At 54.8% G+C, this 10,833-nt stretch overlaps 1 protein-coding gene across 1 annotated transcript; it reads right to left on the bottom strand.

Moving 5' to 3' along the window:
• Window positions 1–632: 632 nt before the first annotated feature.
• Window positions 633–5,209, bottom strand: LOC133220703 (uncharacterized). The gene is made up of 8 exons (XM_061368996.1): window positions 4,946–5,209; window positions 4,423–4,494; window positions 3,907–3,981; window positions 3,549–3,667; window positions 2,088–3,445; window positions 1,854–1,952; window positions 971–1,143; window positions 633–837 (listed from the first exon to the last, which is right to left on the bottom strand). The coding sequence occupies exons 1-8, from the start codon at window positions 5,143–5,145 to the stop codon at window positions 633–635; spliced, it is 2,301 nt and encodes a 766-aa protein (XP_061224980.1). The 5' UTR covers window positions 5,146–5,209.
• Window positions 5,210–10,833: the final 5,624 nt, after the last annotated feature.

Below are 10,833 nucleotides of genomic sequence, written 5' to 3'. Positions count from 1 at the left end.
CAAAAATCCCTTCCAAAATTTCACACCCATGTCCATGTGCTAAGAGGAGAAAATTGATTGCTGCTCTATTTTGCCAAGTCGTGTGTCTAATGGAGTCAACATCAGTGGGCAGCACAGAGAGACGCAACACCTGTGTGCACACACACAGAGGTATGCGTGCGTCCGTCAACTCACAGGACACGGGGAGAACAAACAACCCAACACTTTTATTGGTGACTTCAAAGAACTTCAGTCCTGCTCCATGGATAAGGACCATCACGATGGGGCTCCGGCGCTTTTGGGGGAAGCAAAAGCCAATTTTCCTCTGATGACACAGCACTGGGAACGACTGACGAGGTTCTGGAATTGCTGAAATGACAGCAAGGACATAACAGCAATGTCACAGAAGTCACTGGGGAGGGAGTTGAAACTGAGTGAGCATTAAGCTCCCTCCCAACCCAAACCCCTCGGTGGGTCTATGCTTCTATGAACATCAAGGAAATAAGAGCTGAGAAACAACAGCCAAGAAAATAACAGCAAGGAAAGAGCACCTAAGGATATAGCCAAGGAGGCAACATCAAGGAAACCCTCAGCAGTTCCTACATGGAACAAGAGCTGAACTCAGCACCAGCATTGCCACCATCACATTTACCTTATGTCAGAGGCACCTCGTCCCAACCTGCCTCCTCCTGAGCATCGAGCTGAGCCAGGGATGCCTCCTGCGGGGCAGGGACTGGAGAGGTGAGAAGCAGGCCTGAGACAGGGAAGGGGTAGAGGGTCTGAGCTAGTGCCTGCTCCTCGTCCACGTCCATGTCCTTGCTCCTGCTCCAGTACTTGGGCTGCAGCTTCTGAAAGCACCTGGAAAGAGGAGGGCAGAAGCATGAGAAGCAAAGGATGAACTCCTCCAGTGCTGGAGGAGGTGGGGGGGCTCTGGGCAGGACTGGGCACTGCTGGAGCAGAGCCTGTTGGGGCAGGGCGGGGCAGGAATTACCGCTTCAGGCACCATCTGCTGCTGCCTTGGGAATCCTCAGCATGTTTCTTGGCACAGACGTGGTGACAGAGAGACAGGGACTCGGAACATGGAGGTTTCCACATGGAATTCCACAACATAGGGGAGCCGGAAGGTTCTTCCTCCAGCCCAGTGTCTTCTACACACGTGCAAGGCTGTGCCAGCAGCCACGCCTTTAAGAAGAGCCCCCATGCCTCCCTGCCCAGCTCCCCGCTGCTCCCTGCCTCTGCCTACCGCCTGCAACACGCACGATGCCTTGTAAAGACATGAAAGCTCATTTGTCTCTGTGGAGGAGAAGGGCCCCAAAGGGAGGTTCAAACTCCGCAGCAACGATTGGGCCCCTGCCCTGTGCTCGGGCACAGCCTGACACACTGGAGCCACAGCACCATGCAGAAAGGTTGGGTATGGGCTCAGGGCAGGGAGCAAGGGTATTGCTGCATGGCTGGAAGCAACGGGTGCTGCAACAGAGCAGGACCAGGACAGGAGCTGGGGAGGGGATGCTTGGGGCGAGGGATTGCAGGCTACAGCATGGTAAGGGCTGATGGCAGAGGCTGTGATGAGAGGGAGCTGCAGCTCCCCTGAAGGAAGGAGCTACTGGGAAGATGCACAGCAGAGCTGGGGACAGACCCTGGCAGGAGCCAGGACAAGCTGTTCCCAGCAGCTCTGAACACCTCCAAGCTCCAGGGTGGGGTGCCACAATGAGCTCCAAGTCTGGGAAAACATGTCTTGTGCTCGCCAGCACATCCCCAGGCATCCGCAGCAGCACCCGGGCCCCATGAGCACTGTGGGAGCACCCCCCTGCCCCTGTGCTCTCCAGCCCCAGGGTTTGGCTGGCAGCGCTCTGCCAAACGAGTCCTTGGCTCACCTTGAAAGAGCGCTGCACCAGGATGAGTGTCATCAGAGTGAACAGCGAGAGCATCAGCACCAGCGGCAGCCAGCGATCAGAGGTGTGATTGGCCATCTCCTGGGAGAAAAGGAGAGTGTATCAGGGAGGAGAGGAGCAGGGAGGGGAGGACAGAAGAGGGGAGGAGGAAAGGGAGGCCCCTTCCATACCAACTGCCCAGACACGCACACGCAGCCATGCCCCGCTCTCTCCTACCGTCTCTGCAGATTCACTGTGCATCTGCCTGGGCTGGACTTGGGCATGGGGACGAGAGGTGCCGGCATCCTCCTCCCACACACACTGCTCAAGGTCGTCAGAGGGCTCCGGGTCACGCTGCCTCTCACTCAGCAGGTTCAGGAGCAGCCCCGTCCTCGAGGCAATCTTGGCGCAGGCCTGCTGGAGCTGGGGCAGGCCACAGTCCCCCCGCAGGGCTCGAGCCACCTGTGCCATGAACCTGCGCAGGGCTCCATCTGGCACCAGAGAGTGGAGGTGGCGGCTGAGCAGGGTGTCAAAGGGGGGTCCTTGCTTGGCCACACTGCCCAGGGCGCTGGAGCTGCCCTGTGCCGTTGGGGTCGGGGGTTCCTGCTCCTTGTGCTGCCCGGGTGTGGTGGTGCTTGCAGGGGCGGTGGGTGGTCTCCCGCCTAGAGAGGAGCGCTCTGCTGCAGCCGTGTCCTCTGGCGTGCTGCTGGCAGCAGGGGGGCCGTTTTTAGCCAGCAGAGCATAGTAGAAATCCTGGATAATGCTCAGTCTCTGCTCTGCTCTACCCTCTGCTGCTGCGGGCTCTTCTTCAGCAGCCCTGCTGCCCACTGTCCCATCAGTGTTCTGCTGCTTCTGCTCATCTGTCCCAGTAGAGTCCTGTGTTGGGGATGGTGCTTCCTCCTCATCTTCTGCACTATCCTCATTCTCCATCCCGTCAGTCGTGTTGGTCTGCTCCATGGCGTCGGAATGATCCTGACTCTCGCCAGACCGGGTGAGATGCGAGGCCTCTGTTGGGTATTGTGTAGGGGGCTGTTCTGCAGCAGGGGTGGGTGTTCTCTGGTGGCTGGAGAGTAGGATGATGTTGCTGAGGTTCATACTCAGCACTGATTCCCATAAGATGAACTCTGACGGGGTCAAGCCTAAGCCAGGCTCCTGTTGCTGCCAGCTTATGGCTCTTCCTCCCTCCCCTACTGCCACCTCCTGCCCCTTGTACCTCTGCGCTGGCCGGGCTGTGCTGGTGCTTTTCACAGTCAGGATGCTCATGGCCTTGTGCAGCTTGTTCTTCAGCTGTGCCACGAGCCCCTCTGCTAGAAAATAGAACCTCCCGGTGTCAATAGAGCTGCTCCAGTCCCTGTGCTGAATGCTCTGCAGCGCCAGTGTCAACTCCTTGGTGGTGTTGCCCTCCTGTCTCGAGAGCTGCTGAGGGGAAGGTGCTGATGCACTGGGGCTGCTCAGGCTCAGGAGAGCTGCTAGCGTGACGGTTCTCTGCTCCGTGAGTGAAGGCTCCTTAGGCTGGAGATTCAACACAGAGCTGCTGTTCCCTTTCCTGGGTGGCACAGGTCCCTTCAGGAGCTCTGGTGTCTCTGCCAGGGGAGCTGTAACACACCAAGAGCACATCAGTGACAAGCTTTCTGCCAGACACAGGCTCAGAAGGTTCATTATAGCTGGGGCACATGGGCAGGGCTGGGGGCCAGTTACCGCAGCGGGGAGCAGTGCTGCTGCACACGCTCATGCAGTCGAAGCTGAGGGTCCTACACGGGGTCTCAGTGCTGTGCTTGTGCTGGCAGAGGCAGCAGGCCGTGTCGATGGACAGCTTGCTAAAGAACAGAGGTTGTGCACAGTCAGCATCGCGACCCAGGGCAGCGACTCCAACCCAGGTGGCGCGCAGAAGCGCGTCAGGGGTCTGCTTCAGTCTCTGCTGCAGCTCTGGGAAACTGCCCCTCACTGCCTGTGTCCCAATGGACAGTTTTGTGGTGCTGGGTTTGTTCCCCACGCAGACCCTTTGTCCCAGCAGCTGGGATCTGCTGGCGATGGGAGCCAGCCCCTGCACACTCACAGTGTTTCCAAGCGGGATGTTCTCAGGAGCAGCATGAGCAGCGTCTGCCAAGTCACTCGTGTGGCACCCAGGTCCCTGCAAGGGTTTCAAGAAACACATTACATTTGAGGTGGCAGCACCAGCCTCTGCTCCGGGAACAAACCCAGTCCCTGCTGCTTGCTGTGCTGGCCGCAGGGGGATCTGCTGCTACCTAATCCAGGAGAAATGACGGCAAACCATCTCTCCTTCCTGCTGTGCCCTGCTCCCACCCATGGGTCTGAACCAGAAGGGATCCTGCAGATCCCATGGGAGATGAATGCAGACAAGTTTAAGTCCACGTCCCTGCTCCGTGCTGGCTTTGCAGCTGGGACACACCAGAACTGCTCAGCCTTTGCCTGGCTCTGCCACTGCCTCCAGCAGGAGAAGGCTGGGAGAAGGGTGGGATTTGCTGCTGGTTCTCTGCTTTCCGGGCCACGGGGCACCCAGAGACACAAAGAAAGATCCATGGTAAGCTGTTAACAAGGAGTCTGTACTTACAGGTGAGTGACTGAAGGCAGCTTGAAGAACCATGTGTCCTCAATAACAGACAGTGGGTTATGGCTCAGGACCCTGAAATGAAACAATACCCCATGTGAGCGGGGGGTGCAGGATGAGAGCAGTGGCAGGGGCTCAGTGCTTCATGCATGAGTAAGGGCCTGGGGTGAAGGTTCCAGGCCGGGGCAGATGCTGATGGGCAGATTCACAACATACATCAGGTCCTGACTATCTCCAGCCCAGAGAGCAAAAGCCCAGAAGTGCTGCTTCTGGAAAACACAGCATCTCTTTCTTTCCTCCTCAGCTCACACCTTCTGGTGGCTTCCCTCCAACAGGATTTCCCTATTTCTCATATTCCCACTGTCCACGAGCGTTCTAACTCATCCTGCACCCAGCCAGGCAAAGCCGTGGCCTGACAGAGTTGTCATTCAGCATTGATGCTGCTGCCTATCTGGGGTAAGAGGTGAGCAGAACACAGTGGCGAGGGCCACTGCTCTGAGCTCCCCTTAGCCCTTGGAACACTCACAGTGTCTGGAGGAACTGCATCCCGTGCCATGCCCGGAAGGTGTCACTCCGGATCTCGGTGATGAGGTTTCCCTCCAGGCTTCTGGGGAAACAGGAGAGCACAGAAATGAATTGGGTCTGACCCACAGGAAGCTGGAGTGAAGCAGCACTGATCTGTAGGAAACAGCCACATCCATGGTGGAACTGGGAGGAAACTGCCATTTTCTCTCCTGCTGCTTGTTAACCTGTCCAGGAGAGGAGACAAAGTGCATGCGTGCTGCATCTCTGCCTGCTCCAGGACACAGCAAGACTCGAGACGCAGCTTCTATTCCTGCTGTCTTTGCAGAAGCCGTGGCCCCATCCTGGTGTGGCCACCAGCCATGCCCTGAGCTCCGGAGCTGGGCTGCTCCTTCAGCAGGAGAAACCAGAGGCCTTGTTCTAAAAATAACAGGTGCTTTTTGTAGCACCAGAAGATTCTAAATGCAAACAGGCTTCACTAACCACACCAGGAAGGAACTCCCATAACTCACATGGTCTCCAGGAAAGGAAGGTTCTCAAAAGCACAGGCCTCGATCAGCTGGATTTTGTTGTAAGATAAATCCCTGTTAACAGGAGAACACAAAACGCTGGTGACATTTGCGCTGTCCTGGTTCCTCTCAGGGGCTCTGACTTTGGCAGCACAGACGTGCCATAGCCCTCACTTCACGTGGGGCTTCTCTCTGGCACTGACTTGCAGTGGTGTGTAACTGGAGCTCCTGACAGGGGTGTGTAGTGTGCAGTGGTGTGTAACCCCCACTCCTGACGGGGGTGGCTGCAGCTCAGAGAGGTTCTCTGAGCTCTGACCCCAGCAGGGGTATTTCAGGGCTGATTTTCCTCTCTGGTAACAGCAGGTTCTTTATGCACGCCCCAACAGCACCCTTGTGTGAGGCCTCAGGGACAGGCTGTAACGCCCTGTGTGACCAACATGGGGCTATTTCCCCTAGCTCCTAAACGTCACCTCCCTGCACAGCCCTGCTCTGCTGTGCGCAGGAGTCCTCTGGCCTGGCTCTAGAAACCAAAAGGTTCCTTGTTCCAGCCTGAACTCGCTTCCTGGGCTTGTTCTGCAGCAAACAAGGAGAGAGGAACCTTTGTGGGGAGCATTTCATGGCCTGCTCAGCCAGAGCCCCCAGCCCCATCGTGTGGGTGAATGGGAAGTGCCTGCTCCTCTCCATGGGCAATGAAGCTGCACCATGAGCCCCCTCCAAGGCAGCTGTAGGGCATCTGAGCTGAGAGGAGACAAATGCACAAGGTTTGGCCTCGTGCAGGTCTGTGCAGGGAAAGGGCAGCAGCCGCCTGCTCCTGCTTGGCCGTGGGGCAATGGGAGTGCAGCGCGTCCCTGTGGAGCCCTCCCCTGCACCAAGACCCTGCTCTGCTCTGGCTGCAGCCGCAATACCGCCCGCAGGAATAAAGCCCTTCCTGGAGCGGGCCAGGCAGCAGGGCCAGGGCAGGGGGAGGCCGTGCCCACCACCATGGGCAGGGGGATACTTACAGGTGCCTCAGCAGGAGCAGCCCCTCCAGTGAGCGCCTCTTCACTGCCAGCAGGTTGTTGTGCTGGAGGACTCTGCAAGAGACGGACGAACACGAGCAGTGGCACCCGCGGCTCTCAGGGGCAATGGAGCTGTCAGGGGAACAACCCTGCAGCAGTGTCACTGCAGCATCTCTGCAGGTCCTGCCACGGCTCATCACACTCATGGCAGGAGCAGGGGCTTGCTCCCAGCCTGCTGACCCTGACTGCAGCCTGAGCAAGGATGGCCCCGGGCGGCAGGAGGTTCCCAGCCCAGGGCACTGCTCGCCATGGAACAGCTCTGGGGATTCACACCCCTCCTTGCTGAGCAGCTCAGCCTTGGCTGCACGTGGCAAGCACTGGTGCGGTGCTCGGCACAGCCTCGGCTCCACAGCCCAGTGGAGGGGTGGGGATCCCAGAACCCCTGTGCCATGTCCGATGCTGGTGAATACTCACAGCTTCTCAGCCCACGGGTATCCCTGCCAGGCCTGCGGGGGGATGAGGGCGAGCGCGTTCCCAGTGAAATCCCTGCAGAGAAGCCATTGGCAGCGTCACCCTCAGCACAAACCCTTCCCCTTCCCCAGGGCTGTGACCTGGAGCTGCCCCCTCAGCGCTGCCCCTCAGCCCTCCACAGGCAGCGGGGCCCTGGAGCCGCTCTCGGGGTGTCCCGGGGCAGTGCCCGGAGCTGCAGGGCACTCACAGCACGGAGAAGGGCCGTTGGTGGGTGGCCAGGGGCACGCGAGCCAGGGCAGCGCCGCTGCAGTCCAGGCGGCGCCCGCGGCAGCGGCAGGGCCCCGGGCAGGGCCTCAGGGGCCGGGCCAGGCCAGGGGCCAGGCCCAGCAGCAGCAGCAGCAGCAGTGGTGCCATGGCGACACAGGCTCAAGGCTGGGGATCCAAACCAGGAGCTCTCGTCTGCGACCAGCAGCGGATCTGGGGCTGTGCTGGCCCTGCTGGGCAGATATAGCCTGGGGCACCTCACACCTCATAATGGGGCCTGGGCTGCAAGAGTTGCATCAGCCAGGCCTGTGAGGGTGTGTCCCCATTGTGACACGGGACAATCCCCTGCCACTGGAGCTGGTTTATCTGCCCCACCTGGGGCGTGTTACAGACCAGCACCTCTACGTGTGCAGCACATGTGCGTTCAGTGCATGTTTGTGTGGTCTGTGTGCGTCTGCCACAGGTGTGTGCATGCATGTGTGCGTCTGCCTGAGGGCTGCCCTGTGTGGGTACGTGTGTGTACATGTGTGTACATGTGTGTACCTGTGTGCGGAAAGCTTCAGGCCTGATGTGTTGGCTTGGAAACAGCAGTGTCACTTCCAAGGGACACTTGGCAGTGTCGATGTCACACCCAGACCCTGCGGTGAGCTGCTGGCCAATCTCCTTCTCCATTTGGATGGCAAAGGCTTCCAAGTCAAGGGAGTAAACTCCTTCTCCAACCTCGCACACCCTCAGAAAGCTGCAGGGTGCCGGAGCACCTCTCGGACCCTATTCAGCACCAGAACACGCTGTATTTGAGCCGGGATGCAGCCGTACACCCAGCATCTCACTGACAGCCCTGTGCTTTGCTCATAGGGCCTCCAGGCACGGCTTGGTTTTGCTCTGACGAGCAGGGCAAGAATCCAAAAGGCACAAGTCCAATCAACTCACAGGACACAGGGTGAATGAACAACACAACAGTTTTATTGGCCTATAATGTCTAAGCTAAACGTAATGTCTGATCTAAACCTCAAGTCGAATTTTCTTTGTGTCTAATCTAAACCTTTGTGTCTAATCTAAACCTAAAACTGGATCTAAACCTACTGTCTAATCTAAACCTAAAGCTGACTCTTCTCCATGTCTAATGTAAACCTGAAGTCAAATCTTCTTCATGTCTAATCTGAACCTAATGTCTAATCTAAATCTGATGTCAAATCTTCTTTGTCTAATCTAAACCTAATGTTGAATCTTCTTCTTGTCTTCTTGTCTAATCTGAAGCCTATGTCCAATCGAAACGTAATGTTGATTCTTCTTTGTGTCTAATCTAAACCTAAAGTTGAATCTAAACCTAATGTCAAATCTAAACAGGCCGGGGCTGAGCGCTCTCTGAAGGCAAGGGAAATCGGCTTGTCCCAAAATGATGTGTCCTTATGGAAAAGCTTGACTGGGATCTGGCATCACTGAAATGACAGTAGGGACATAACAGCAATGACATAACAGCCATTGGGGAGGGGGTTGGTGAGACAAGGGGGCACAAAATCACAAAAGGGAATATATAAAAACGTTTAGAATCAGTTTTAAGTAATGTTAAGTTTAATGGCTTTGTAACAGTAGCAATGGAAAATTATTGAGTTGCATGACACATAGAAAAAAAATAGAGTACAGCTAGAGAACATAGTGAGAATTCTCACAAGATAAATCGTTACAGTTGGCATAGTTTTAGGAAAAGCATTGACCCCATTGTGACCCCATTGACCCCGTTGTGATGTCATTGTGACCTCATTGATCCCATTGTGACCTCATTGACCCCATTGTGACATCATAGACCCCCATTGTGACCTCATTGACCCCATTATTATATCATTGACCCCATTGTGACCACGTTGTGACATCACTGATCCCTTTGTAATATTATTGCACTTATTGTGGCCTCATGGACCCCATTGTGACATCATTGTTAACTCATCCATTGTGACATGATTGACACCCATTGTGACCTCATTGACCGCATTGCGCCCTCATTGACCCCATTGTGACATCATTGTTAACTCATCCATTGTGACATGATTGACACCCATTGTGACCTCATTGACCGCATTGCGCCCTCATTGACCCCATTGTGACATCATTGTTAACTCATCCATTGTGACATGATTGACACCCATTGTGACCTCATTGACCGCATTGCGCCCTCATTGACCCCATTGTGACATTACTGACCGCATTGTGATATCATCAATCCCATTGTGACATCACGGACCCCTTGTGACCTCATTGACCACGTTGTGACTCCCTTGACCCCATTGTGACCTCATTGACCACATTGAGAACCCATTGACGCCATTGGGACATCATTGACCCTACTCTGACTTCATGGATCCCATTGTGACCCCGTTGCATCCATTGTGATATCATTGACCGCATTATGGCATCATTGACCCAATTGTGAACTCACTGATCTCATTGTGATGTCGTTGACTTCATTGTGACCCCATTGGGACATCATTAATCCCATTGGGGCATCATTGACCCCTTTGTGACCTCATTGAAACCATTGTGACCTCATTGACTCCATTATGATGTCATTGACTCCATTGTGACCCCATTGTGACATCATTAATCACATTCTGACAACATTGACCCCATTGTGATATTATGTACCCCACTGCAACCTCACTGACCCCATTATAACATCATTGACCCCTTTGTGAACCCATTGTGACATCACTGATACCACTGTGACCTCATTGACCTTATAGTGACATCATGGACCTTATTGTGACCTCATTGACCCCATTGTGACATCATGGACTCTATTGTGACCTCATTGACCCAATTGTGATGACAGTGACCACATTGTGACCCCACTACCCAATTGTGACATCATTGTGACATCATTGAACACATTGTGAAATCACTGACACCTGTTGTGACACCATGGACCCCATTGTGACCTCATTGACCCCATTGTGACCTCGTTGTAAAATCATTGATCCATTGTGACCTAATTGACCCCATTATGATATCATTGACCCCATTGTGACCTCGTTGTAAAATCATAGACCCCCAATGTAAAATCATTGACCCCATTGTGACCTCATGGACACCATTATGACATCATTGACACCATTGTGACCCCAGTGACTCCATTGTCAGCTCATTGACCCCATTGTGACCCCATTGACCCCCATTGGGACATCGTGATATCATTGATCCCATTGTGACATCATTGACCCCCATTGTGACCTCATGAACCCCATTGTGACCTCATTGACCCCATTATGACCTCGTTGCCACCTTTGTGGTGTCATTGATCCCATTGTGACATCATTGACCCCATTATGACCTCATTAACCCCATTGTGACCCCATTGTGATCCCATTGACCCCATTGTGATCCCATTGTGACATCATTGGCCCCCATTTGACATCATGGACCCCATTGTGATCTCATTGACCCCATTGTGACATCATTGACCCCACTGTGACCTCATTGTGGCATCATTGATCCCATTGTGACCCCATTGACCCCATTGTGACATCATTGACCCCATTGTGAAGTCCTTGACTCCATTATGGTATCATTGACCCCATTGTGACCTCATTGATCCGATTGTGATGTCATTGACCTCATTGTGACCCCATTGTGACATCATTAATCCCATTGTGACA

Source organism: Neopsephotus bourkii, unplaced genomic scaffold, assembly GCF_033783945.1.
Source record: "Neopsephotus bourkii isolate Nb327-2 ecotype Australia unplaced genomic scaffold, CSIRO-AGI_Nbou_v1 NB_1468, whole genome shotgun sequence".
Taxonomy (NCBI): domain Eukaryota; kingdom Metazoa; phylum Chordata; class Aves; order Psittaciformes; family Psittacidae; genus Neopsephotus; species Neopsephotus bourkii.
Note: the sequence above shows the minus strand (reverse complement) of the source record. Positions and strands in the feature narration are given on the sequence as shown.